This window comes from Girardinichthys multiradiatus, chromosome 2, assembly GCF_021462225.1.
Source record: "Girardinichthys multiradiatus isolate DD_20200921_A chromosome 2, DD_fGirMul_XY1, whole genome shotgun sequence".
Classification (NCBI taxonomy): Eukaryota; Metazoa; Chordata; class Actinopteri; order Cyprinodontiformes; family Goodeidae; genus Girardinichthys; species Girardinichthys multiradiatus.
Genome location: NC_061795.1, coordinates 16780949 through 16805574, shown reverse-complemented (window position 1 = coordinate 16805574; position 24626 = coordinate 16780949). Strand labels below are relative to the sequence as shown.

Here is a 24626-nt window from a genome sequence, read left to right as displayed (position 1 = left end):
TTTATGTGATAGACCAACACAAAGTAGCCTAGTGGATAATTGTGAAGTAGGAAAATGATACATAATTTTTATTTTTTAGAAATAAAACAAAACACACAAACACAAAAAATGCAACAGAAAAACGCTGCAAAAGTAAAATGCTGAAATCACAGAAGCTTTATGTTTAGTTTTCCAGGTGTTCTGTATTCTCACTTCCTCAATCTGTTGAAAAGGAAGGTTGTCCCATTATTCAGTAGGTCAGTCTGTCAGTCACCCACTCTCTCTATCTCTCTGCCTTAATTGCTCAGTCACTCGATGTCGTTTCAAAGGGAGGCACCATTTAGTGGGATGAAATTGCTGTTTCTAGATGGTGTCTCTGTGATGATCATTTGTACAGTGTGCTTCTCCTCCATATGTCCAAAGGGATCTTTAAATTGTGCCATTGCAGAATATGCTCCTATAAATTACAAATATATCTTTTGAGTTTCGGTGCTTGCTCCAGAGAGAAACTGGGGAAAAATGTAGAGAAAGTGAGATCAGGCTGTGAGGCCAATAAGGACTGCCGTTTGCCAGCACAATAAAAAAGGGCTACTCTGCTTTTGTTGCCTTAAGCCTCCATTCCCACAAACTGCCCTCTAAAAACAAGGAGCTCTATTTTTACCTTGGTCACAATTTGGCTGCTGTGCTGCAGACCTTGGCCCTTAAAGCGGGTCTCGTTTCCTACCCTATGCACACACCCCACACAAAGTCATGCTTGTGCTCGACCTCTGCGCTCTGACAGCAGGAGCACATTCCTAAAGGTAGATTCGCACAAAACAGAAAAATAAATGGAATTCCCATCCCATGTGTTGCTTTCTGCGGCATAGAAAAGCTCCAGCTAGATTGGCCACACAGGGTATAATTTGTATTTATTGGAAGGGTGAAATTACGAGGAAAGGAAAAAGTATTCTTGGTATTCTTGTAACTGAGTTTGTGTCAGCATGTTTCTTGTAGACTGATTAGCACTTTGTTTGAATTTAGTCTGCAGCTGTGACCACATGGTGCTTTGGGAAGAGGAGAAGGGGGAACAGAGGGGCTGGTGAGAAGTCTGTTAATACAACCTGACAGGAGTGAGCACATTCAGTGAGCTGTCTGTTTCCTCCACTGTGGGACATTTCTTTTAGCAGCAATGGCCCCAAAACTGGGCCTGGCTGAGGGCGAGACCAACTCCGAACACGTCACGTGACTTTAACTCAGTACTGACCTCATCCTAAAGGCCCATGCGGATATTGACTAACATATTTGTGTGATCTTCTACAGGATCATATACCTTTTAAGAACTAGCCATGGTCCTGAAAACATTTTTCCTGTTTTAGAGATCAGGATTGTTTTGTGATCTTATTTAGCTTGTCCTTCTGCCTCCCATCAATCAATCAAAACTCTATAAATTCTGGGCCACAATAAAAGGCAGTGCAATACATTGCAGAGCACATTAAAACGTCTTTCCATTCACAGATGCAAGCAGAGGACATCAACTCCCCTGTTCATTGCGCATGCATAAAAACATTGATTCATTCATCTTACATACCGCTTATTCCGTAGTGGGTCATGGAGGAGCTGGTGCCTATCTCCAGCAGTCTACGGGCAAGAAGCGGGGTACAGCCTGGACAGGTCACCAGTCCATTGCAAGGCAACACGGAGACATACTGGACAAACAACCACGCACACACTCATTCACACCTAAGGCAAATTTTAGAGAGACCAATTTACCTAACAGTCATGTCTGTGGACTGTGGGAGAAAGCCGTAGTACCCGGTGAGAACCCACGCATGCATGGGGAGAACATGCAAACTCCATGCAGACAGACCCCCGGCCAGGAGTCAAACCCAGGACCTTCTTGGTGCAAAGCAACAGTGCTACTAACTGCTCCACCGTGCATAAAAACAATAAAATGCATTCAAGTAAACTCTCATACAATTGTTTCTGTGTGTATCTCCCCTTTATAATGCCGCCTTTGGCAACTGTCTATGTAGTCCATTTTAAAAATGGCCACTGCATATGTTCGGCCAAATTGGCAATTAAGAATTAGCAGGAGCAAATTCAGAGGTTTGCTATAAGATGCTATTATTTTATAGAAATTATTAATTTTAGTTCCAGGCTTTAGCTAAACTACAGAATGCATCTACATTGCTTGGCAAATGTTTATGTACCCTCTGAACCTTTAGTCATGAACATTTAGCCACATCGCAACCACAAACTTAAATGCATTTCATTGAGATTTTAACACAAATTAAAGCATACTGGTAAAGTGGAAGGAAAATGAGACATGGTTTTTAAAAGTTTTTACATGTAAAAATCTGAAAATTGTGGCATACCTTTTGTGTTCAGATCTCTGGAGTCAGTACTCTGTACACCTTAGGCTGCAGGTAAAGCTGCCAGTCATTTGGTTCTGTACCAGCTTGGCACAGACACTGAAGACACTGAATTGTTTTGCACTTTCTGGTACGATACATGAATGGGGCACAGCAGACATGGGGTAGAAGGTGCTCTGTTCAGATGAGACCAACATTTAGCTTTTTGGCTTACATGCAAAAAGCTGTGTGATGGAAAACTAATACTGTAGATCAACCTCAACACGCCAACAAGTTTATGCCAATTATAGGTTTCATGATGCTGAAACATAATATTGGCAGCAGAGTTGACGGCAAGATGGTTGGAGCTACATTTGGGGCAATCCTAGAAGAAAATCTGTTTAAGGTTGCAACAGGACATGGAACTAAGCTGGAGGTTCACCTACCAACAGGACAATGAGCCTAAATATACAGCCCAAGTTACAATGGACTAGTTCAAATCAAAGCATAACCATCTGTTGGAATGGTCCAGTCAAAGTCCAGACCTAAATCAAATTAATAATTTGACATTCATCTGCTTCATTCACTTCACAATAGTTCAGAACTCTGTTTTAAACTGTAACATAAAACTGCAATAAAATATATTTCACTGTGTGATTATGACGGGATAATTGCAAAATAGTTGGAGGTAATAGCCCTTTAAAATGCGCTGTATGTCTGATTCATCCTTCTATGTCAGTAAAGTTTCTTTGCTTTTGGTGCTTTTTTTCACACAGGTGAAAAACAATATGCGGAAAACGTGTCGAAGGTGGAGTCCTCCAATGGTCACGGCAGGCCACTGGATATAGTGCCCAGCATGGAGGAGAAGATGACCGACAGGGGTCAGTGGGGCAACAAGATCGAGTTTGTTCTATCTGTAGCTGGGGAAATTATTGGCCTGGGAAATGTTTGGCGTTTCCCCTACCTTTGTTACAAGAACGGAGGAGGTAAGTTCTGAGAATTTTCTCTTTAATTAATTGTTGTTAACTTTATGACATCTAAAGCATAAGCTGCAGAACCTTAAGTTAATGCAGGATAAGGGTGTGGTAGATGGAATGTGAAAAAAACTGGGACCTTGTTGTGACATGTTTTAATTTGTTGTCTAACTGAATCTGGTGGACTTTCTTTTTCTTTTGTACTAGGTACTATTGCACTGTCACACCCCACAAATTCTGGTCCCTAACACTGTTCAGCTCCTCTGCTCAATTTTTCGCATGTTTCAAAGACATTGTACAGAAGCCAAGTTGAGTTACTGATGGGAAAAGGTAGTCTATAGCAATTGCAAAGGTAAGGTCTTGACAAAAGGAAATCCGGCAAACACAGAAATGTTGGACTGTGTTTTGAATATGTACGATTATGTTTAGATGTTATTTATTAAAAGAAAGTAATGTTTGGATTTCGGCTCAGCATAGCACATTTTGTTAGGAAGTACAATGATTTTTTTTAAAATAATGTGTCCTTTCTGGCAGAGTGGCCTTCAGAATTGTTATCTCAGAGCCAAGAAGAAGCCCAACCGAAGTGGCTATCGTTATAATGCTTTGTTCTATATTATATAAGAAACTTTATTAAAAATTGCTTTGGGATAATTTCAATACAATGGACATGGAGACACAAACGAAAGAGAAAAAAAGAAGCAAGGGAGAGAAGTAGGGCAAAAAGGTAAAAAGGAGAGGAGATAAGAATAGAGGAGAGAAAGAAGAATAAATAGTATACAAAATACCCTAGAATTCTGCTTCTACACCTGTAGAAATGCATGTATAACATATATAACAACAACGTTACTGAAAAGTGACCTAATTAATGCAAGATGTATTTTGTGGCAATCGCAGCTCAATAATAATATTTTAGACTTTATTGATCTCACAATGGAGAAATTATCCATTTAACACTTAGGGAGCAGTGGGCTTCCATTCATAACACCTGTAAACACCTGTGTTTACTTTCTGTAAACACCTGAATCCAAACCTGTGGGTGTATATGTGAGCCTTCCATTGCGTGGAAGGCTGTGGGATTTGAACCAGGGTACTTGTGGCCTCTCCAGGACACAAATGCCATGCTCTCTAACCACTAGGCCACCACTCCCCAATATAGGGTATACATATACAGTGGTTGGACAATGAAACTGAAACACCTGGTTTTAGACCACAATAATTTATTAGTATGGTGTAGGGCCTCCTTTTGCGGCCAATACAGCGTCAATTCGTCTTGGGAATGACATATACAAGTCCTGCACAGTGGTCAGAGGGATTTTAAGCCATTCTTCTTGCAGGATAGTGGCCAGGTCACTACGTGATACTGGTGGAGGAAAACGTTTCCTGACTCGCTCCTCCAAAACACCCAAAAGTGGCTCAATAATATTTAGATCTGGTGACTGTGCAGGCCATGGGAGATGTTCAACTTCACATTCATGTTCATCAAACCAATCTTTCACCAGTCTTGCTGTGTGTATTGGTGCATTGTCATCCTGATACACGGCGCCGCCTTCAGGATACAATGTTTGAACCATTGGATGCACATGGTCCTCAAGAATGGTTCGGTAGTCCTTGGCAGTGATGCGCCCATCTAGCACAAGTATTGGGCCAAGGGAATGCCATGATATGGCAGGCCAAACCATCCACCCCCATGCTTCACTCTGGGCATGCAACAGTCTGGGTGGTACGCTTCTTTGAGTTTGGGGCTTACCGTAACTCTCCCGGATGTGGGGAAAACAGTAAAGGTGGACTCATCAGAGAACAATACATGTTTCACATTGTCCACTGCCCAAGATTTGCGCTCCTTGCGCCATTGAAACCGACGTTTGGCATTGGCATGAGTGACCAAAGGTTTGGCTATAGCAGCCCGGCCGTGTATATTGACCCTGTGGAGCTCCCGACGGACAGTTCTGGTGGAAACAGGAGAGTTGAGATGTACATTTAATTCTGCCGTGATTTGGGCAGCCGTGGTTTTATGTTTTTTGGATACAACACCCGAACATCCCTTTCAGACAGCTTCCTCTTGCGTCCACAGTTAATCCTGTTGGATGTGGTTCGTCCGTCTTGGTGGTATGCTGACATTACCCTGGATACCGTGGCTCTTGATACATCACAAAGACTTGCTGTCTTGGTCACAGATGCGCCAGCAAGACGTGCACCAACAATTTGTCCTCTTTTGAACTCTGGTATGTCACCCATAATGTTGTGTGCATTTCAATATTTTGAGCAAAACTGTGCTCTTACCCTGCTAATTGAACCTTCACACTCTGCTCTTACTGGTGCAATGTGCAATCAATGAAGACTGGCTACCAGGCTGGTCCAATTTAGCCATGAAACCTCCCACACTAAAATGACAGGTGTTTCAGTTTCATTGTCCAGCCCCTGTATGTATATCTGTGTATCTGCAAACATCTGAATCCATACCTGTGGGTGTATGTGTGAGCATGCATGTGTATAAGGTTTCTCCATAAGAATACTCAATAGTGGGCGTGAGGAGCCACAGACCTACCCCCTAGGACCTGAGACAGATACGAAGGAGATCGAAGCCACAGACATCCAAAGGCCCTCCATGGATCCAGCCATGGACCCAGAAACCCAAGGGCACACCACCCAGCAGAGGTCTAACAGAGCTAGGGGGCCCAGGCTGGACCAAGTAGCCACTGGGGGTGAGCCGGCACACACCCAAGCACCCAGCCCCGACACAAAGAACCACCAACGCACCAGGCACCAGCGTGGAGTGTGACGGGGAGGAAGTAGGCCCCGCATTTGATGGGGGGCCTACGTTGATCCAGGAAAGGGAGCAGCCCAAGAACCAACCTGGCACAAAAACAGGCACACACAGACACAATCACATATTCCCTCCCTCACGCGTACGCAGAAAAACACTCACACCTACACACATAACATAAAGACACACAACAATGGATGCTGTACACTCACTCGCACTCCCCATTCACACTCTATACTCCCAGGTCCAGGTGCCAGTACTCCGGGTGTCCAGGTACCAATACTTTGGGGCTGGTTTCCCCTTTGCCTGTCTCCAGACCCCTCAAACCACCAGTCAAGACTAGGCATGACACCGCCCAAACCCAAGCGACCCCGGCACAGACCACGACCTCCAGCCCCAACAACCCCGTCTCCATCCAAAGAGGGGGCCACAAATAACAAAAGAGGAGTCCAAACGAGCTCGTCAACCAGAGCTGTTCCAGGACAAAACCGTCCCAACCCCCCAATGAATTCCGATCTCAACCCCATGAACCTCAACATGAATTTTCTCCACAGGGCCAACCCCAACCAGAACACGGATATCAAACACATGACCCTGAACACAAATGCAATGAATCCCCTCCCCACAGGGGCACACCCCCACCAGAGAGCTCCTTCACCAAAAAGCCAATGAAGACACATCCATATAGCACAAGTTCCGCACACAGCCCCTGCTCCAAGCACCGCCGCCCCCACCCACCGTCACACAGTGCACTGCGACATCAAAGCAACAGCCCTGCGCAACACCACCCCAGCCACCGCCCTCAAGCACAACAGAGCAGACATCACCGAGTCCTGTACCCACACCGGACACCCAACCCCACACAAAGACTGGATCAACTCACCCGTCAATCTGTCCCCGGCTGATGGCACGCACCCGAGGCCGATAGCCCCCTCCATGCCCCCGCAAGCACACAACATTACCACCACTGCAACATCAGCCCAGGGAGAACCACTTACCAGCTCAGCTCCACTGTCACCACTCAGACGATCCAAATGCCAGCGACTACACATCTGAAAAGGGACGCAACCATCCCACCACATATCGTGCAACCCCTCCGTGGCACCCCCCAACTTGCCGCCCCGACACCCCGTCCCCTGAGTGGAGCAGCACACCACCAAGCCCGTCCAACCACCCGGTCAACGACAGCAGCCCCAGCCCATCCGTCCATGAGAGAGAAACAACAGCAAAAATTAAAGAAAATAAAAATAAATAAACAAAAACAAAGTGAACATGTGCCCACGCCAGGAAGTACAATGCTTTTCAAAAGTGAGCTATTCCACATTTTGACACGTTACAACCACAAACTTCATGATGATTGTACATGGAAGACCAACATAATTTAGTGGATAATATGAGGTGAAGTCACGTAAATAGCATATCTTTTAGACAAAATTATAATCCATACGTTTAAGGTGCATGAATATTTATTCAAGATGCTGTGCTTTTCCATACCCAACTTAAGTATAAAAAAGTCTTAACGTGTCTGTGAACTGTTGCCTAAATGTGTGCAGGGGCCTTTTTTATCCCATACCTCATCTTCTTTTTTGCCTGTGGGATCCCCGTCTTCTTTCTGGAGACTGCTTTGGGTCAGTACACCAGTGAGGGAGGCATCACCTGCTGGCGAAGAATTTGCCCATTGTTTGAAGGTAATATGCCTTGTAAAACTTTGAGGTGATTCCTCTTTATGTGTTAAAGGTAAATATTTAATCATTAGATTAGTGCCGAAATATATGTTGCTTTGGTATAATACTGGATCCGTGTGAAACTCAGGAAACTGTGGGAAAAAAAACAATCACACATGGCTGTGCAACATTGTGGCTTGAGAGAGGTATTTCAGACATGATAGTGCAATAAGTTTGTGGTTTTGAATTTGCATAGCCACACATGCAGCCCTGAAAATCTAAATCTATCAAATCGATGTGGGCATAAGGTGAGCCATTTTTAGTTTTTGAAAGGAGCTATATATGTACTGAAGCAAAGGTTTAATCTAAAACTCTCATGCATGGGATTCATTATTAATGTTATTCAAAAACCAAGAGCTTTAGCTGTTCTCATTTGCATTTGTTTATAAAATTATCACTTTCCTTGTTTTTACATATCAGGAGTGGGTTATGCCACCCAGGTGATTGTCGCTCTCTTGAACATCTACTATATTGTTGTGTTAGCCTGGGCTATATTCTTTCTCTTCAATTCCTTCACCTGGGATCTGCCCTGGGCATCTTGCAACAACACGTGGAACACAGGTGAGGTGTCCACAGGGACAATAACACAATTTTTTTTATTACTGCAGAATCAGTGGTTTCTCAATTTGGACAGTTTTTTCTGTGGATTTATGGTGCATTCTATTTGTACTTAGAAGTTGGATTATCCGAGGTCCCAGTTTGAAAAACAACAAAACCACCAAGTTAAACATCCATTATGGCCACGTATAAAACACAGTGAAAGTTGTATAAGCTACACTTAGAACCTCTGACGGTTTGTATCTCTTCAAACTAGTCCTACACATAGTGCTGTACAACCTCTACTTATAAACATGTTAGAATATAATGGACAAAAAAACACTGTAATCATTTTCTAATGCTGCAAGAAATTATTATATTATATTATATTACGCTGTATTTTCTTTGTACTTAAAAGTTTAATCTTTCAAGTTCCCAGCGTGAAATACAACAAAAATCCCCCCAAAGACCCAAATCTGGATTGGACGGTCGAATGTTTCTGAACAACCATTAGTTCGGTATACGACATGCAAAACATAGAGATATTTATTAGCTATTTATCATCACTGCTGATATCTGGGTTTTCATTAAATAAGTTGCAAAACACATTGCTGTACAAAATCAGTTATTTAGTGTAAAAAGAACAGAGGAATGCATTGTCTTTATCTCATATCACTAATGGTAGTTTGCTGTACTGCATTAGCTTGTCTGTGACTCAGTTCCAGATCTGAGCTCTGATTTCCAAGACAAATTAAATGCACCATTCACACAACAATTAGCAAATCCCTCTTTTTAACAACTTGCATCAAATTGTACCTCCCACCTTGGAGACAATTCAAGTGCATTGTTTGCACTCCAGGAATGATCCAGTCTCAAGTATTTTATGACTTGCAACTATAACGCACTCAACCTAGCTGTGGCGTAATTGCTAGATGTGACTTTTAACCTCTAGGGCAAATTCAACCCAGTAAAACGCCATCCCTGTGCCCTATGATTTTTATTTGATCCCAGACATACTCAGTGATGTGGAGATTGTAGCTTTGCAGATGTCATACCTTAAAGTGCCAGACCTAAAAGAAAGCTATATGATGACTGATATTTGTGTAATCATGAATAAAGGAATATGATGCAACATTTTGGAACATGGGTTCCAACTTAGTAATTAGTAAGCTGAATAAAAAGTCTTATTTTTTTGCCTCATTCTAGAAACATGAAACTATCTAAAAGATTAACTGACTGCAGCTTATTTGTAACATTCATATGCAGAATAATATTTACAATTTAAATCTATCTAGTGCCTGTCATTATTTATTAGCCTAATGAAGTTTAACCTCTTTAGCATGTTAGCTTTGACACTAGCTTGCTAGCATGTAGCCTGTACGCTGCTCATGGATATTAGTGTAACCTACATCCTCAAAATGTTTTACATTTTTAAAGAATCAAAATTGAATGTCAAGACCTAGACTGTGTGATGTTTTTCAGTGGTTTCCTTCATCATTTGATTCAGTCATATACTTGTTTTATTTTGAGGGACTGAGTGTTCCTGCTCCACTTCACTGTTCCTTCTCATGGTGGCATTGCTTCTCTCGTCTGAGTGTAACTTAGAAACCTCTGAGAAAGCTTGGATTTCTTCGCAGGAGTGAATGTCCTTTTGTCTATTCTTCATTCAAGATTCCTGTGTGGCATTTCAGAGGGGAAATAGCTCCATCAATCACCATGAGAACGCCACCTCTCCTGTCATTGAGTTTTGGGAGTAAGTTCTGTTTTTCTTTTCCTTTTGTTTTGCCATCTTGTCAAGGAAGTATCTGTCGTGACAAGTTATTTGAACCTCATTCAGAATCAATAACTTCAGATTGTGTTGCTGGTTTGTAAATTACATTTTTAAAAATGCTGCAGTAATCTAGGATGCTTGTGTTCTGCAGGCGTAGAGTCCTGAGAATTTCCTCTGGCATTGATCACATTGGCTCACTAAACTGGGATCTAGTTGCTTGTTTAGCCATTGCATGGGTCATCTGCTACTTCTGCATCTGGAAGGGAGTCAAATCCACTGGGAAGGTGATATCATCCCTATAGATCGAGCCATTTAAGTGAAAATAATGCAAATTACATTGAAATTTCTGGGCTTGACAGAGTTTTTTTTTATTTCCTTGTAGGTGGTGTACTTCACAGCTACCTTCCCCTATATTATGCTGTTGATCCTACTGGTAAGAGGGGTCACTTTGCCAGGAGCCTCCAGGGGAATCCACTACTACCTTTACCCTGATTTGGGACGACTGTCTGACCCCCAGGTAGGTTACGGAAAAAAGCCCTCGATCTTAAGTTTAAATATTTAGTATTAAAGACAAACTGAAAGTGTCAGACATCTTGAGATATCTATAAAATAATTTAAGCATTTATGTCAATTAGCCTTTTGATTCTTCCTAAAAATCCAAAAATTGGTGAAAATGTTCTTTACAATGACTGCAATAATAAAATTATCTCACTCAGTAGCAATAAAAACCTTAACTCTTGTTACTGAAGACACTCCCAGCAGTAGTGACAGGTAGAATTTAATGTGCTGACCATTGACAAAATAATAGAAGTTAATTTGAACCAATTTTTATGTCCTGCTGTAAAATTTCACAAAAATTGTTTTCTAATGTGTAGCCCTATTATTTTACTAACTTCTACAGTATAAATGCTAAGCTCTAAAGACCAACAATTCCAGCATGAAAATCCAAGAAATGGCCCTCCCTCCTTTTCCATTCCTCTCATGTCTTGGGGGATGAATAGGCATCCCATGAGTGCCGGCCAAGTCAAGGCTGGCTGGCAGAATTGCTATCTTGGAAGTATCTTTGTGCAATGTTGTGTCCAGCATTTTTGCTGTTGGTTGAAACTCCAGTCCTGTCAACCAGTAGGCTACAGGAAGAAAGGCAAACCAAATTAGTGTAGCCTGAGTAAGTTGCATTAAACCATGCTACAGTTAGGAACCAGTCGGTGTCACAATCTAGGAAAATCACCCCTCTTTCACACTGACTACGTTCCTTGTCTCCATCATCGATCGCAAATTGTGCCATGCGGCAATTCACACTGGCTGTGTTTTTGTGTTTAGGATCTGTTCATGCATTCTACAATAGCTCCATCATCCGTGAATTTTACCCCCACTGAAATTCAGGTGTGTGTGCTCCGTGATCAGTCAAAAATAGACTTGAACCCTATCTCTCACGGACAGAGAAGGTCTCTCCGTCATGCTGCAGTGCCACGGAGCCAGTGTGAATTATCGCATTGACTAGCGTGGCTTCTATTTGGGACAGAGAGCAAAACGCATGGATGACAGAGTCTGTATGAATGAGGGGTTAGTCTCATGATCCCAAAATTAATCTGAAGGATAAATCACTTTCCGTTGCGCTGAGCAATCTCTGTCACAGATTTGAAAGAGGGTCACAGGTGTTTTATATATTTCTTGAAATTCAGATTTGTTGAGAAACAATTAAGGACAGCGACACCTTAAATAAAGATCTTTTTAATTAAAGATATTCAAACAAAATAATTCAACTAAGATCTAATTACTAATGATTTAATTGGGCACAATGGAGCACATAGGCAAACTGTCATGTTTTGTGAGGTTGGAGCTAGCTGGAGCAAATTGCAGACAGGAGCGAGTATTATGATTTAATGATAAAAAAATATGACTTACAGGCAAGCACGGTGTGAGCAAAGCGTGAAGTACGGACAAAATATTTGGCTGAATAGTAAGGAAGAAGGGCATGGTAACAGAAGGATCCTGTAGAGAGCAATTAGAATCAGAGATCTTATATACTGAGGCAGGGTGAAGGAATGACAACCAAACCAGTTGAGCTAATCAGAGGAAATGAGTTTCAGCTGAGGCAGAGAGAAAGGCAGAGCAGCTAATGGATGGAGACTAATTAACCAACCTATAGCTGAGCAGAAACATAAGGAAACCCAGGGAAGAACCTGGCAGAGAACTACCAGAAAATAACTAAAAGAACAAAGTAAACGAGGGGTGAAACACAAAAGAATGACCTTATAAGGAAAACAACTAACAACATGACCACAGAAAAACAACCTAAAGGAAGCAAGACCTTAAGAACATTATTAACAGCAAGAAAATAGTGAAAATACATACAGCAAAGGAAAACAAAACGCAAACATCTCAGGATCGTGACACAAATCTACTCTACAACTACTACTATTAGTACTGCTACAGAGTAAAACAATAGGTTTAGGACTAGGGATTTAATGTTCAAATACTAAACAGATTTATCAAGGGTTTATCGGCTTTCAATGAGGAAATGGATTTTCCATCTAATTTTGACTTGGTTTTTCTTAAATCTGAGAAATGAGAGAAAAGAGAGGATGAGTTCAATGTCTCAGGACTACCTTGGCCCCCACAGCTTTAAGCATCAGAATCACCAGGGATAGAACTGGAAAGAAGGCCTTACTTTGGTTAGATGAACTGTTAATTGTCATGGGACCTACTGGACTTATGTAGTCATTCAGCTCCCTTTTTCCGTCTATCTCTCTCAGCCAAGGGGATATTCGGTTTTGGGTCCAACAGCGGTTCTGATTGCCAGGAGTTCACTCACAGATTATCAGTTGTCTTTTCTGACCCAGGTCGTAGGATGTCTTGATGGTTTCTTACTTTGATTTTGGAATTGGATGACACACTTTAAGAAAGTTACCAAATGCAAGTCAAAGGCATGGGGAAAGGTGAAGAATTTGCAAGAACACAAATTTAGACCAACCTAGCAAAGTGTACAAGCAAACAAAAATATATATTGGAATCAAATGTGACCACAGTGATCAGCCCTGGCTCTGACACATTCTTAAAAGCTTCTTAATGGGTTTGCTGGTTTCTTTCTATATCTACATTGAATCTCAGCTCCTTGGCAACTGGAGCTATCTTGGGGAGGAGTCGTCACCAACCACTCAGAAGTCGAGTTTGGATAATACGAGAAATACATTCATTAAGACACCTAATAGTAAACAATGACTCATTGCTTTTCAAAAAAATAACAATTTACTGTTGTCATAATGTCTATCTAATCATTGGGATGTTTTCACGCTGAAAGGTGCAAACATGATGTAATTCTCTGGCTCACATTCAAGATTTAGCACATTAGTTAACATTCAGAGAAAAGTTACGCAATATATTGAATCACAATCACCATCGCAATATCAGTGTGTGTAATATTGTAATCGGAAGAGACTGGCTGGGTGCAATATTTGGAAGGATACCATATTTCAAGTGAGGTGCAATCATGCTGTACTTATCAATAACATATTTGGTCAGTTGGAAGGACTCTCACTGCCCTTAATGCCCACACCTAGCGTATATTTTAATGGCCAAGATAATAAAGTGGACGGACAATGGTAAGGACATTGTTTAATGGTTAAGAAAGAAGAGAGTCAGAAATATGCTGCTCAAAAAAATAAAGGGAACACTTAAACAACACAATATAATTCCAAGTCCTCTTAGGAAGCAACACTGAGTGACAATCAATTTCACATGATGTTGTGCAAATGAAATAGACAACAGGGGGACATCTTTGGCGATTAACAAGACACACTCAATAAAGGAGTGGTTCTGCAGGTGGGAACCACAGACCACTTCTCAGTACCTATGCTTTCTGGCTGATGTTTTGGTCACTTTTGAATGTTGGTGGTGCTTTCACACTCGTGGTAGCATGAGACGGACTCTACAACCCACACAAGTGGCTCAGGTAGTGCAGCTCATCCAGGATTGCACATCAATGCGAGCTGTGGCAAGAAGGTTTGCTGTGTCTGTCAGCGTAGAGTCCAGAGCCTGGAGGCGCTACCAGGAGACAGGCTAGTACACCAGGAGACATGGAGGAGGCCGTAGGAGGGCAACAACCCAGCAGCAGGACCACTACCTCTGCCTTTGTACAAGGAGGAAGAGGAGGAGCACTGCCAGAGCCCTGCAAAATGACCTCCAGCAGGCCACAAATTTGCATGTGTCTGAACAAACGGTTAGAAACAGACTCCATGAGGATGGTATGAGGGCCCGACGTCCACAAATGGGGGTTGTGCTCACAGCCCAACACCGTGCAGGACGCTTGGCATTTGCCAGAGAACAGCAGGATTGGCACATTCGCCATTGGCGCCCTGTGCTCTTCACAGATGAAAGCAGCTTCACACTGAGCACATGTGACAGACGTGACAGAGTCTGGAGACAATGTGGAGAGTGATCTGCTGCCTGCCACATCCTTCAGCATGACTGGTTTGGCAGTGGGTCAGTAATGGTGTGGGGTGGCATTTTTTGGAGGGCCGCATGGTCCTCCATGTGCTAACCAGAGGTAGCCTGACTGCCATTAGGTACCGAGATGAGATCCTCAGACCCCTTGTGAGACCATATGCTGGTGCCGTTGGCCCTGGGTTCCTCCTGATGCAAAACAATGCTAGACCTCATGTGGCTGGAGTGTGTCAGCAGTTCCTGCAAGATGAAGACATTGAAGCTATGGACTGGCCCGCCCGTTCCCCAGACCTGAATCCGATTGAGCACATCTGGGACATCATGTCTCGCTCCATCCACCAACGCGACGTTGCACCACAGACTGTCCAGGAGTTGGTGGATGCTTTAGTCCAGGTCTGGGAGGAGATCCCTCAGGAGACCATCCGCCGTCTCATCAGGAGCATGCCCAGGCGTTGTAGGGAGGTCATACAGGCACGTGGAGGCCACACACAATACTGAGCCTCATTTTGACTTGTTTTAAGGACATAACATCAAAGTTGAATCAGCCTGTAGTGGGTTTTTCCACTTTAATTTTGTGTGTGACTCCAAATCCAGGCCTCCATTGGTTAATAAATTTGATTTCCATTGATGATTTTTGTGTGATTTTGTTGTCAGCACATTTAACTTTGTACAGAACAAAGTATTCAATGAGAATATTTCATTCATTCAGATCTAGGATGTGTTATTTGAGTGTTCCCTTTATTTTTTTGAGCAGTGTATATGGTTTCATCATAATCAATTTTTACCAAAATAATAGCAATTAAATATTTTCCTGATATCATCCAGCTCTAATTTAAAGTTAGGGCTAACAATGAATTTTTTAAGGCTTTCTAAATGTCTTTTACATGTCTTGAGAAATGTTCAGAGAAATCTCCTTTTTAGCTTCACACTCGTTGTGGGTCATAAAAAATTATTTGGATCTAAACATCTATCCACTCCTTTCCTTTTTCTGGGTAGGGTGCCCAGCTCATGATTTGGTTTATTAAAATATCTAGTAAGTAGTTGAGAAAGCCCAGACAGTTCAGTTATGTAGGAAAGTAACAGAAAAACAGTTTGTTTTAAAAATTACACTTGTGGCCATTTAGTCATCAAGCACTGGTGGGAAAGGTGAGGCGTGGGAGAGTGACCCCTGGTTGCGTAGCATCAGGATAACATCGCTGCTGCTCAAACAGTGGTCGGAACAAAATGTTTTATCTTCTATCACCTTAAGAAGAGGAATGAGTTTCAACTCGCAACAGCTCTCTGAAGAGTGAGATGACAGGTGGGGTCTCAAACATGTCTTTACAGGTCATCCACCTAAAGGCTTTCAAAGAGGTGTCTTCAAGTCCCGCTGGGAAAATCTATATCTTATGACAGCTGTTGACTGTACAGCCTTAAAGGACACATATATAAACATGCATATATATATATAATGTTTTTTTTTACAAAGGTCTGGATGGATGCTGGAACTCAGATCTTTTTCTCATATGCCATCTGCCTGGGCTGTCTTACTGCCTTAGGAAGCTACAACAAATACAACAACAACTGCTACAAGTAAGGCTTCAGAATATCTCACTGGTATTAAGATTGATTGTCCAATGCTGCTTCATCTGTTTTCCAATTTACATAATCTCTAATTTACTTATTTTGCAACATTACCCAAAATAGCAGTTGCCATTTTATTTTTACAAGAACTTTGTCAAGTCTGTAGTCTAGATGAAGGTCTTATTCTACACCCATTAGCAAATGCATTTCCTAATTAGGGCATGATATCCCTTGTCTGTGCTGTTTCCAGGGATTGTCTGTGTCTCTGTTTCCTGAACAGCGGCACAAGTTTTCTAGCTGGCTTTGCCATCTTCTCCATTTTGGGTTTCATGTCCTTTGAGCAAAACATTCCTATCTCAGAAGTGGCTGAATCCGGTTTGTATTTCTTTCATTCACTTTAATAAAAGCAGTGACAGAATTCAAAGTACTGCAGAGTATGTCCAGAAAGTTTTGGAATATGTGGGTGTTTTTTCAGCTATTTTGGAACATGGATATATACTGTTAAACCTTCTCGAAAAAAACTTTACAGAAAGTATATTATGACTACATAGTCAAAATAGACTTACAAATGAAAAGAGTGCTTGTGGCTAAACCTTTTTAATTTTTATTATTAAAGGAGGGGTTGCCAAATAACATATATTGACTTGCAAAATTATTCATTCCCCAACATTTAGTTTTTTACAACCAATGAAGGAAATTATTTTTAATATTTTTTACAAACAGAATTCTGAAAAGGGTGGCGTACATTTGTACTCAGCTCGCTTAACTTTCATCTTTCACATCAAATCCAGTGAAACCATTTACCTTCAGAAGTCACCTAATTAAATGGAGTCCCTCTGTGTCTAATTTAATCTCAGTATAGCTCCAGCTGTTCTGCAAAGGCCTCAGAGGTTTGTTAGAAACACATTAGCAAAGAGATGGGATCATGAAAAACATGGAACACAGCAGACAGGTTGGTGGATGCACTCAACAAATCTGACCTTTATGTAAGAGTGGTACGAAGAAAGAAACCACAATAATCTTGTTAGCAGTTTGCCAAAAACCATGATGAAGAAGACAGCAGACATTTTGGAAGAAGGTACTCTGTTCTGATGAGACCACAATCAAAGCACCATGTATGGAAATCCAGCAGTGCACATCACTCTGAAAACACCATCCCCACAGTACAATATAGGGTTGCAGCATCATTTTGTGGAGATGCTATTCTTTATCAAGGACAGGGAATGTGGTGAGAGTTGATGGGAAGATGGATGGGGCTGAACCCAGGCAAATACTGAAAGAAAACCTGTAAAAAGCTAAAAAAGCCTCGAGACTGAGTCAAAACCCCTAAACATACAGGAAGAGCTACAGTGGAATGGTTTACAATTCAGCATGCTCATGTGTTAGAATGGCCTAATCAAAGTCACGACCTAAATCCAGTTGAGAATCTGAGGCAAGACTTGAAAATTGCTGTTTAGACACTGCACATCCAGTCTCTCTGAGCTCAAATTAATATGCAAAGTAAATAAGAAAAATAAATCTGTCTCTTGATGTGCAAAGCTTGTAGAGACATACCCCAAAAAACTTGCAGTTTTCATTCAATTTAATTTCATTTGTGGCTCTGTTGGGCTAAATACAAACACACACCATGCTTTTCAGATTTTTGTATGCAAATCTAGTTTGAAAAACACTTGGTCTTTTCCTTCCACTTTACAATTATGCAACACTTTGTGTCGGTCTATCACATAAAGTCCTAAACAAATATATTGAAGTTTGTGGATAGAACCTGAAAAACGGTGTTGTATGTACTGGTTAGTAAATTTCTAACAGTCTTATCTGTTTTTTAAATCTTTGGCTCTGTGATTATATATTATTTTTTAAATACAACAAAGAAGACTACAAGTTAGAAGTCTGAATGGTGTCTTTGTGTATCCCAGGTCCAGGTTTGGCTTTCATAGCATATCCTCGCGCTGTGACCATGATGCCGGTTTCCCCTCTCTGGGCCTGCTGTTTCTTTATTATGATTGTGTTCCTGGGACTGGACAGTCAGGTACAATCAACAACACAAACACATAAGCAAAGCCATTTGATGCTGAGTCATGTTATGTTTTAATAAGTCATTTTTTCAACTTCTTTTCTATGTTAGTTTGTTTGTGTGGAGAGCTTGGTGACAGCCATGGTGGATATGTATCCCTCCGTCTTCCGCCGCAAAAACCGCAGGGAACTCTTTATCCTTGCTGTAGCTGTGGCGTCCTTCCTCATGGGACTTATTATGCTGACAGAGGTTCGTCTCTCCAAACACACTTCAGAATGTACATGTATGCCAGCAAGCACGTCATTATGTTTTAGCCTAACTTTAAGGAAATGCTGGAAAAGCAAATAAAAAAGCCAGAGAACATGGTAAAAAGGTCAAATTGTTGCTTTTAATTTTGATCAACATTTATTTTGCATTTAGCCTCTGCAAGCTGTAGAGCATCCATTCTAGCTAATAACTTCAAATCATACAAAGGCAAATGTGGATGAACTTAGTTAGGTGGCAGTTTGACTCCACGGAGGTGCCTTTTTTGGTTGAAATCATACCCGTTTGTGTCTGCAGGGAGGCATGTACATCTTCCAGCTCTTCGACTACTACGCAGCCAGTGGGATGTGCCTTCTTTTCGTGGCTGTTTTCGAGACTGTTTGCATTGCCTGGGTTTATGGTAAGTCAACATATGTAGGTTCAGTGCGTCTTTGTTTTAAATCCGTAAAAGGTAATTGCAAAGCACTTAGGCATGTGTCTTCCTTCAGGTGCTGATCGTTTCTATGACAACATAGAGGATATGATCGGATACCGTCCCGGCCCTGTCATTAAATTCTGCTGGCTCTTCTTCACCCCTGCCACATGCTTCGTATGTTTTATGTTTATATTCGATAATTTTTCATCCCATTCTGCTGAAACAGCAGCAGCCCCTTCAGGACAACATTAAAATTGCAGTATACATACTTAAAAAATAATGAAATAGCTTACAGCGTTCTTTATCTATGTTTTAATAGAAGTTTAAGGTTAAATATAACTATCAGCTATTGGGTAACAGGGATTCATACAGTAAAATCATGCAAGTAGAGTAACAAACATAACATTTGTTTTTACTTCACAGGGAACCTTTGCCTTCGCATTGATCAAGTACTCACCTCTGAAGTACAACAATGTATACGTGTACCCAGTATGGGGGGATGGGATTGGCTGGATTCTGGCTCTGTCCTCCATGCTTTGCATCCCACTTTGGATGGCAGGGAAACTCTATTACACTCCAGGAACGCTTAGAGAAGTAAGTCTTGTGTCATTTTTAGCAGTCAGAAACTTTAATTTAGGGAATTGAGTGGAGTAATTGAATGAATAGTTCAGTTTTATTTTCTGTTTTCTTCTTTGCTTTATGTTATTTCCTTTAAAATAAGTAAGGACAAAAGTTGTAAATACATGTAACATACTTTCCTGAGGATAACACGTCTGTAGACATCAATCAGCGGTGAACAAAATAAAAAAAATTAAAGGATTTGATTTGTAACTTGAATATTAGCGTTTTGAGAACTGTTTCCTTTCAGTAAGAACGTCCTAGACACGAATCCCAGCCTGGGTTCCTTCTGCATGGAGTTGAATGTTCTTCAGTTGCATATGTGGGTTTTCGCCAGGTTCTCTGTCTTCTTCCCACAGTACAAAGATATGCATTGCTGTTACACATGAGAATGAGCATGCATGTCTTTTTGTCCTGTGTGTCTCTGTGTTTCCTTGTGATGGACTTGCGTACTACGGAGGGTGTACCTTGCCTCTCGCCTCTGAGCACCAGAGATGGGCAAAGATGACCCTACAAGAAAAACTGGGCATATAAAATGGATGCATGGATGGACTAATGTCTTGTATTCATGAATAGATATTATGTGTTATGGAAACAATTGTATTTACCAAAAAAAGAGATTGATGACTGTTACCCAACTAGCTTTATTAACAGAAGTCAGTCAGTTGTCCACATACCTGTCACCCATTTGCTCCAATCTGCTTTTTTATCTAATTTTCTTTTGTCGCTTCTCCAACCCTTTTTCATATTGTAGAGCTAAATGAGCCCCTTGTCGGAAAAATCAAATAATTTAACCCATTCATTGATGCACTGAGTGCTTTTGGTCCATATTTTCTCACCATAAAATCAAATGTTTCTCCGCAGGGAGGAGGTAATCGCTTAGAACTCTGCTCCTGTCCCATAAAAATACTTTGCTTCTGTTTCCTGACAGAACCTTACTGACAGAGCTTTACCACTGTCCCCTTGCACGTCTGGGTAATGGGGGGAAGATTCCTTTAAAACCTGCGGACGTCTCTCTGTTTAGAGCTTTCTGGCACCCTAATTGGGGTCTTCCACAGTGCTGCTCATGGTACACAGCGAGGTCCGCCTCACTCCCTGTTCTAAAGCTGAAAATTGCTAAATTACCTTTGTCTCCAATAGAAAACCTTTTTATATTTCCCTTATATCATTTTAAGATAGTATTTTCTATTTTCTACTCTTTATTTTGCATTTCCATTTTTATGGTATTTTATAAATCTGTATAAAATTGCTGAAGGTATCTCACCGTCTGAAAAAAAGTCCTCCTTCTCTTTAACAATAATCAGGTTTGAAAACCATTCTTTTTTCGATGTCCTCGGAAGAAATCACTCAAGGAATCCCAACGCTGCTACCATACTGCTATGGAAAAATTAGTATTTACCAAAGAAAGAGATCGCTAAATGTCACTCAGCCAGGTTTATTTTAACCTTAACAAGGGAGAACACTGTCAGACATGCATTCGGGAGCTTTGTCAAAACGGTTCTCACTAGACAAAGTAAAAAAACTGTCTTATTCAAGATAATTTCCATGAGACCCAGACACACAGAGGAGGGATCGAGGTGAAACCTGTTGTAATTCCTTCCTAGACATGTTGACCACCAAATTTGAACCCTGCACAGGGTGGCAAAAATCTTATCTTATACCTAGACTAAACAGAGCCATCTGCCCTGAACCATGCCATAGATCAAGCCTGCTGCAGGGGAAGAAATAAGGGGGTTTGAATACTTTTATCAGGTCATGCAGAGTATCATGTCAGAAGCCAAGGCACTTTTCAAAGTTTTCCTCAGCATATGTTTACATGGAAAATGATTGCTGTGGCACCCTCTGGCATCCTTGTAGCAACCTGTGGCACCCTCTGGCATCCTTGCAGCAACCTGTGGCACCCTCTGGCATCCTTCTAGCAACCTGTGGCACCCTCTGGCATCCTTGTAGCAACCTGTGGCACCCTCTGGCATCCTTCTAGCAACCTGTGGCACCCTCTGGCATCCTTGTAGCAACATGTGGCACCCTCTGGCATCCTTCTAGCAACCTGTGGCACCCTCTGTCATCCTTGTAGCAACATGTGGCACCCTCTGGCATCCTTCTAGCAACCTGTGGCACCCTCTGGCAACTTGCGGGACCTCTGGCATCCTTCTAGCAACATGTGGCACCCTCTGGCATCCTTCTATCAACCTGTGGCACCCACTGGCATCCTTGTAGCAACATGTGGCACCCTTTGGCATCCTTCTAGCAACCTGTGGCACCCTCTGGCATCCTTGTAGCAACATGTGGCACCCTCTGGCAACCTGCGGGACCCTCAGGCATCCTTCTAGTAACCTGTGGCACCCTCTGGCATCCTTCTAGCAACCTGTGGCACCCTCTGGCATCCTTGTAGGAACATGTGGCACCCTCTGGCAACCTGCGGGACCCTCAGGCATCCTTCTAGCAACCTGTGGCACCCTCTGGCATCCTTCTAGCAACCTGTGGCACCCTCTGACATCCATGTAGCAACATGTGGCACCCTCTGGCAACCTGCGGGACCCTCTGGCATCCTTCTAGCAACATGTGGCACCCTCTGGCATCCTTTTAGCAACCTGTGGCACCCACTGGCATCCTTGTAGAAACATGTGGCACCCTCTGGCATCCTTGTAGCAACCTGTGGCACCCTCTGGCATCCTTGTAGCAACATGTGGCACCCACTGGCAACCTGCGGGACCCTCTGGCATCCTTCTAGCAACCTGTGGCACCCTCTGGCATCCTTCTAGCAACCTGTGGCACCCTCTGGCATCCTTCTAGCAACATGTGGCACCGTCTGGCATCCTTCTAGCAACCTGTGGCACCCTCTGGCATGCTTCTAGCAACATGTGGCACCCTCTGGCATCCTTGTAGCAACATGTGGCACCCTCTGGCATCCTTCTAGCAACCTGTGGCACCCTCTGGCATCCATGTAGCAACATGTGGCACCCTCTGGCAACCTGCGGGACCCTCTGGCATCCTTCTAGCAACCTGTGGCACCCTCTGGCATCCTTCTAGCAACCTGTGGCACCCTCTGGCATCCTTCTAGCAACATGTGGCACCATCTGGCATCCTTCTAGCAACCTGTGGCACCCTCTGGCATCCATGTAGCAACATGTGGCACCCTCTGGCAACCTGCGGGACCCTCTGGCATCCTTCTAGCAACCTGTGGCACCCTCTGGCATCCTTCTAGCTACCTGTGGCACCCTCTGGCATCCTTCTAGCAACATGTGGCACCCTCTGGCATCCGTCTAGCAACATGTGGCACCCTCTGGCATCTTTGTAGCAACATGTGGCACCCTCTGGCATCCTTCTCGCAACCTGTGGCACCCTCTGGCATCCATGTAGCAACATGTGGCACCCTCTGGCAACCTGCGGGACCCTCTGGCATCCTTCTAGCAACCTGAGGCACCCTCTGGCATCCTTCTAGCAACATGTGGCACCCTCTGGCATCCTTCTAGCAACATGTGGCACCCTCTGGCATCCTTGTAGCAACATGTGGCACCCTCTGGCAACCTGCGGGACCCTCTGGCATCCTTCTAGCAACATGTGGCACCCTCTGGCATCCTTCTAGCAACCTGTGGCACCCTCTGGCATCCTTCTAGCAACATGTGGCACCCTCTGGCATCCTTCTAGCAACATGTGGCACCCTCTGGCATCCTTCTAGCAACCTGTGGCACCCTCTGGCATCCTTCTAGCAACATGTGGCACCCTCTGGCAACCTGTGGGACCCTCTGGCATCCTTCTAGCAACCTGTGGCACCCTCTGACATCCTTGTCGCAACCTGTGGCACCCTCTGGCATCCTTCTAGCAACATGTGACACCCTCTGGCAACCTGTGGCACCCTCTGGAATCCTTGTAGCAACATGTGGCACCCTCTGACATCCTTGTTGCAACCTGTGGCACCCTCTGGCATCCTTCTAGCAACATGTGGCAACCTCTGGCAACCTGTGGCACCCTCTGGCATCCTTGTAGCAACCTGTGACACCCTCTTGCATCCTTCTAGCAACATGTGGCACCCTCTGGCAACCTGTGGCACCCTCTGGCAACCTGTGGCACCCTCTGGAATCCTTCTAGCAACATGTGGCACCCTCTGGCATCCTTCTAGCAACATGTGGCACCCTCTGGCATCCTTGTAGCAACATGTGGCACCCTCTGGCAACCTGCGGGACCCTCTGGTATCCTTCTAGCAACATGTGGCACCCTCTGGCATCCTTCTAGCAACCTGTGACACCCTCTGGCATCCTTCTAGCAACATGTGGCACCCTCTGGCATCCTTCTAGCAACATGTGGCACCCTCTGGCATCCTTCTAGCAACCTGTGGCACCCTCTGGAATCCTTGTAGCAACATGTGGCACCCTCTGACATCCTTGTTGCAACCTGTGGCACCCTCTGGCATCCTTCTAGCAACATGTGACAACCTCTGGCAACCTGTGGCACCCTCTGACATCCTTGTCGCAACCTGTGGCACCCTCTGGCATCCTTCTAGCAACATGTGGCACCCTCTGGCAACCTGTGGCACCCTCTGGAATCCTTGTAGCAACATGTGGCAACCTCTGGAATCCTTGTAGCAATCTGTGGCACCCTCTGGCATCCTGTGGGACCCTCTGGAATCCTTGTAGCAACATGTGGCACCCTCTGGAATCCTTGTAGCCATCAGTGGCACCCTCTGGCAACCTGTGGGACCCTCTGGCATCCTTCTAGCAACCTGTGACACCCTCTGGCATCCTTCTAGCAACATGTGGCACCCTCTGGCATCCTTCTAGCAACATGTGGCACCCTCTGGCATCCTTCTAGCAACATGTGGCACCCTCTGGCATCCTTCTAGCAACATGTGGCACCCTCTGGCAACCTGTGGCACCCTCTGGAATCCTTGTAGCAACCTGTGGCACCCTCAGGCAACCTGTGGCACCCTCTGGCATCCTTCTAGCAACATGTGGCACCCTCTGGCAACCTGTGGCACCCTCTGGGATTCTTCTAGCAACCTGTGGCACCCTCTGGCATCCTTCTAGCAATGTGTGGCACCCTCTGGCATCATTCTAGCAACCTGTGGGACCCTTTGGCATCCTTCTAGCTACCTTGTGGCAGCCTCTGGAATCCTTCTAGCAACATGTGGCACCCTATGGCATCCTTCTAGCAACATGTGGCACCCTCTGGGATCCTTCTAGCAACCTGTGGCACCCTCTGGCATCCTTCTAGCAACATGTGACACCCTCTG

The 24626-nt window shown here is 43.5% G+C and overlaps 1 protein-coding gene across 1 annotated transcript in view; it reads left to right on the top strand.

The window, feature by feature from the left end:
* Positions 1 to 24626, top strand: part of slc6a13 (solute carrier family 6 member 13) — a 35514-nt gene that overhangs the window by 5140 nt on the left and 5748 nt on the right. The window contains exons 2-14 of the mRNA XM_047346818.1: positions 3086 to 3295; positions 7601 to 7735; positions 8192 to 8332; positions 9980 to 10061; positions 10231 to 10363; positions 10462 to 10596; positions 15991 to 16094; positions 16336 to 16460; positions 18002 to 18114; positions 18211 to 18348; positions 18661 to 18763; positions 18852 to 18952; positions 19202 to 19372. Coding sequence (XP_047202774.1) covers positions 3086 to 3295; positions 7601 to 7735; positions 8192 to 8332; positions 9980 to 10061; positions 10231 to 10363; positions 10462 to 10596; positions 15991 to 16094; positions 16336 to 16460; positions 18002 to 18114; positions 18211 to 18348; positions 18661 to 18763; positions 18852 to 18952; positions 19202 to 19372 — 1691 coding nt within the window. The remainder of the gene's footprint in view (positions 1 to 3085; positions 3296 to 7600; positions 7736 to 8191; positions 8333 to 9979; positions 10062 to 10230; positions 10364 to 10461; positions 10597 to 15990; positions 16095 to 16335; positions 16461 to 18001; positions 18115 to 18210; positions 18349 to 18660; positions 18764 to 18851; positions 18953 to 19201; positions 19373 to 24626) is intronic.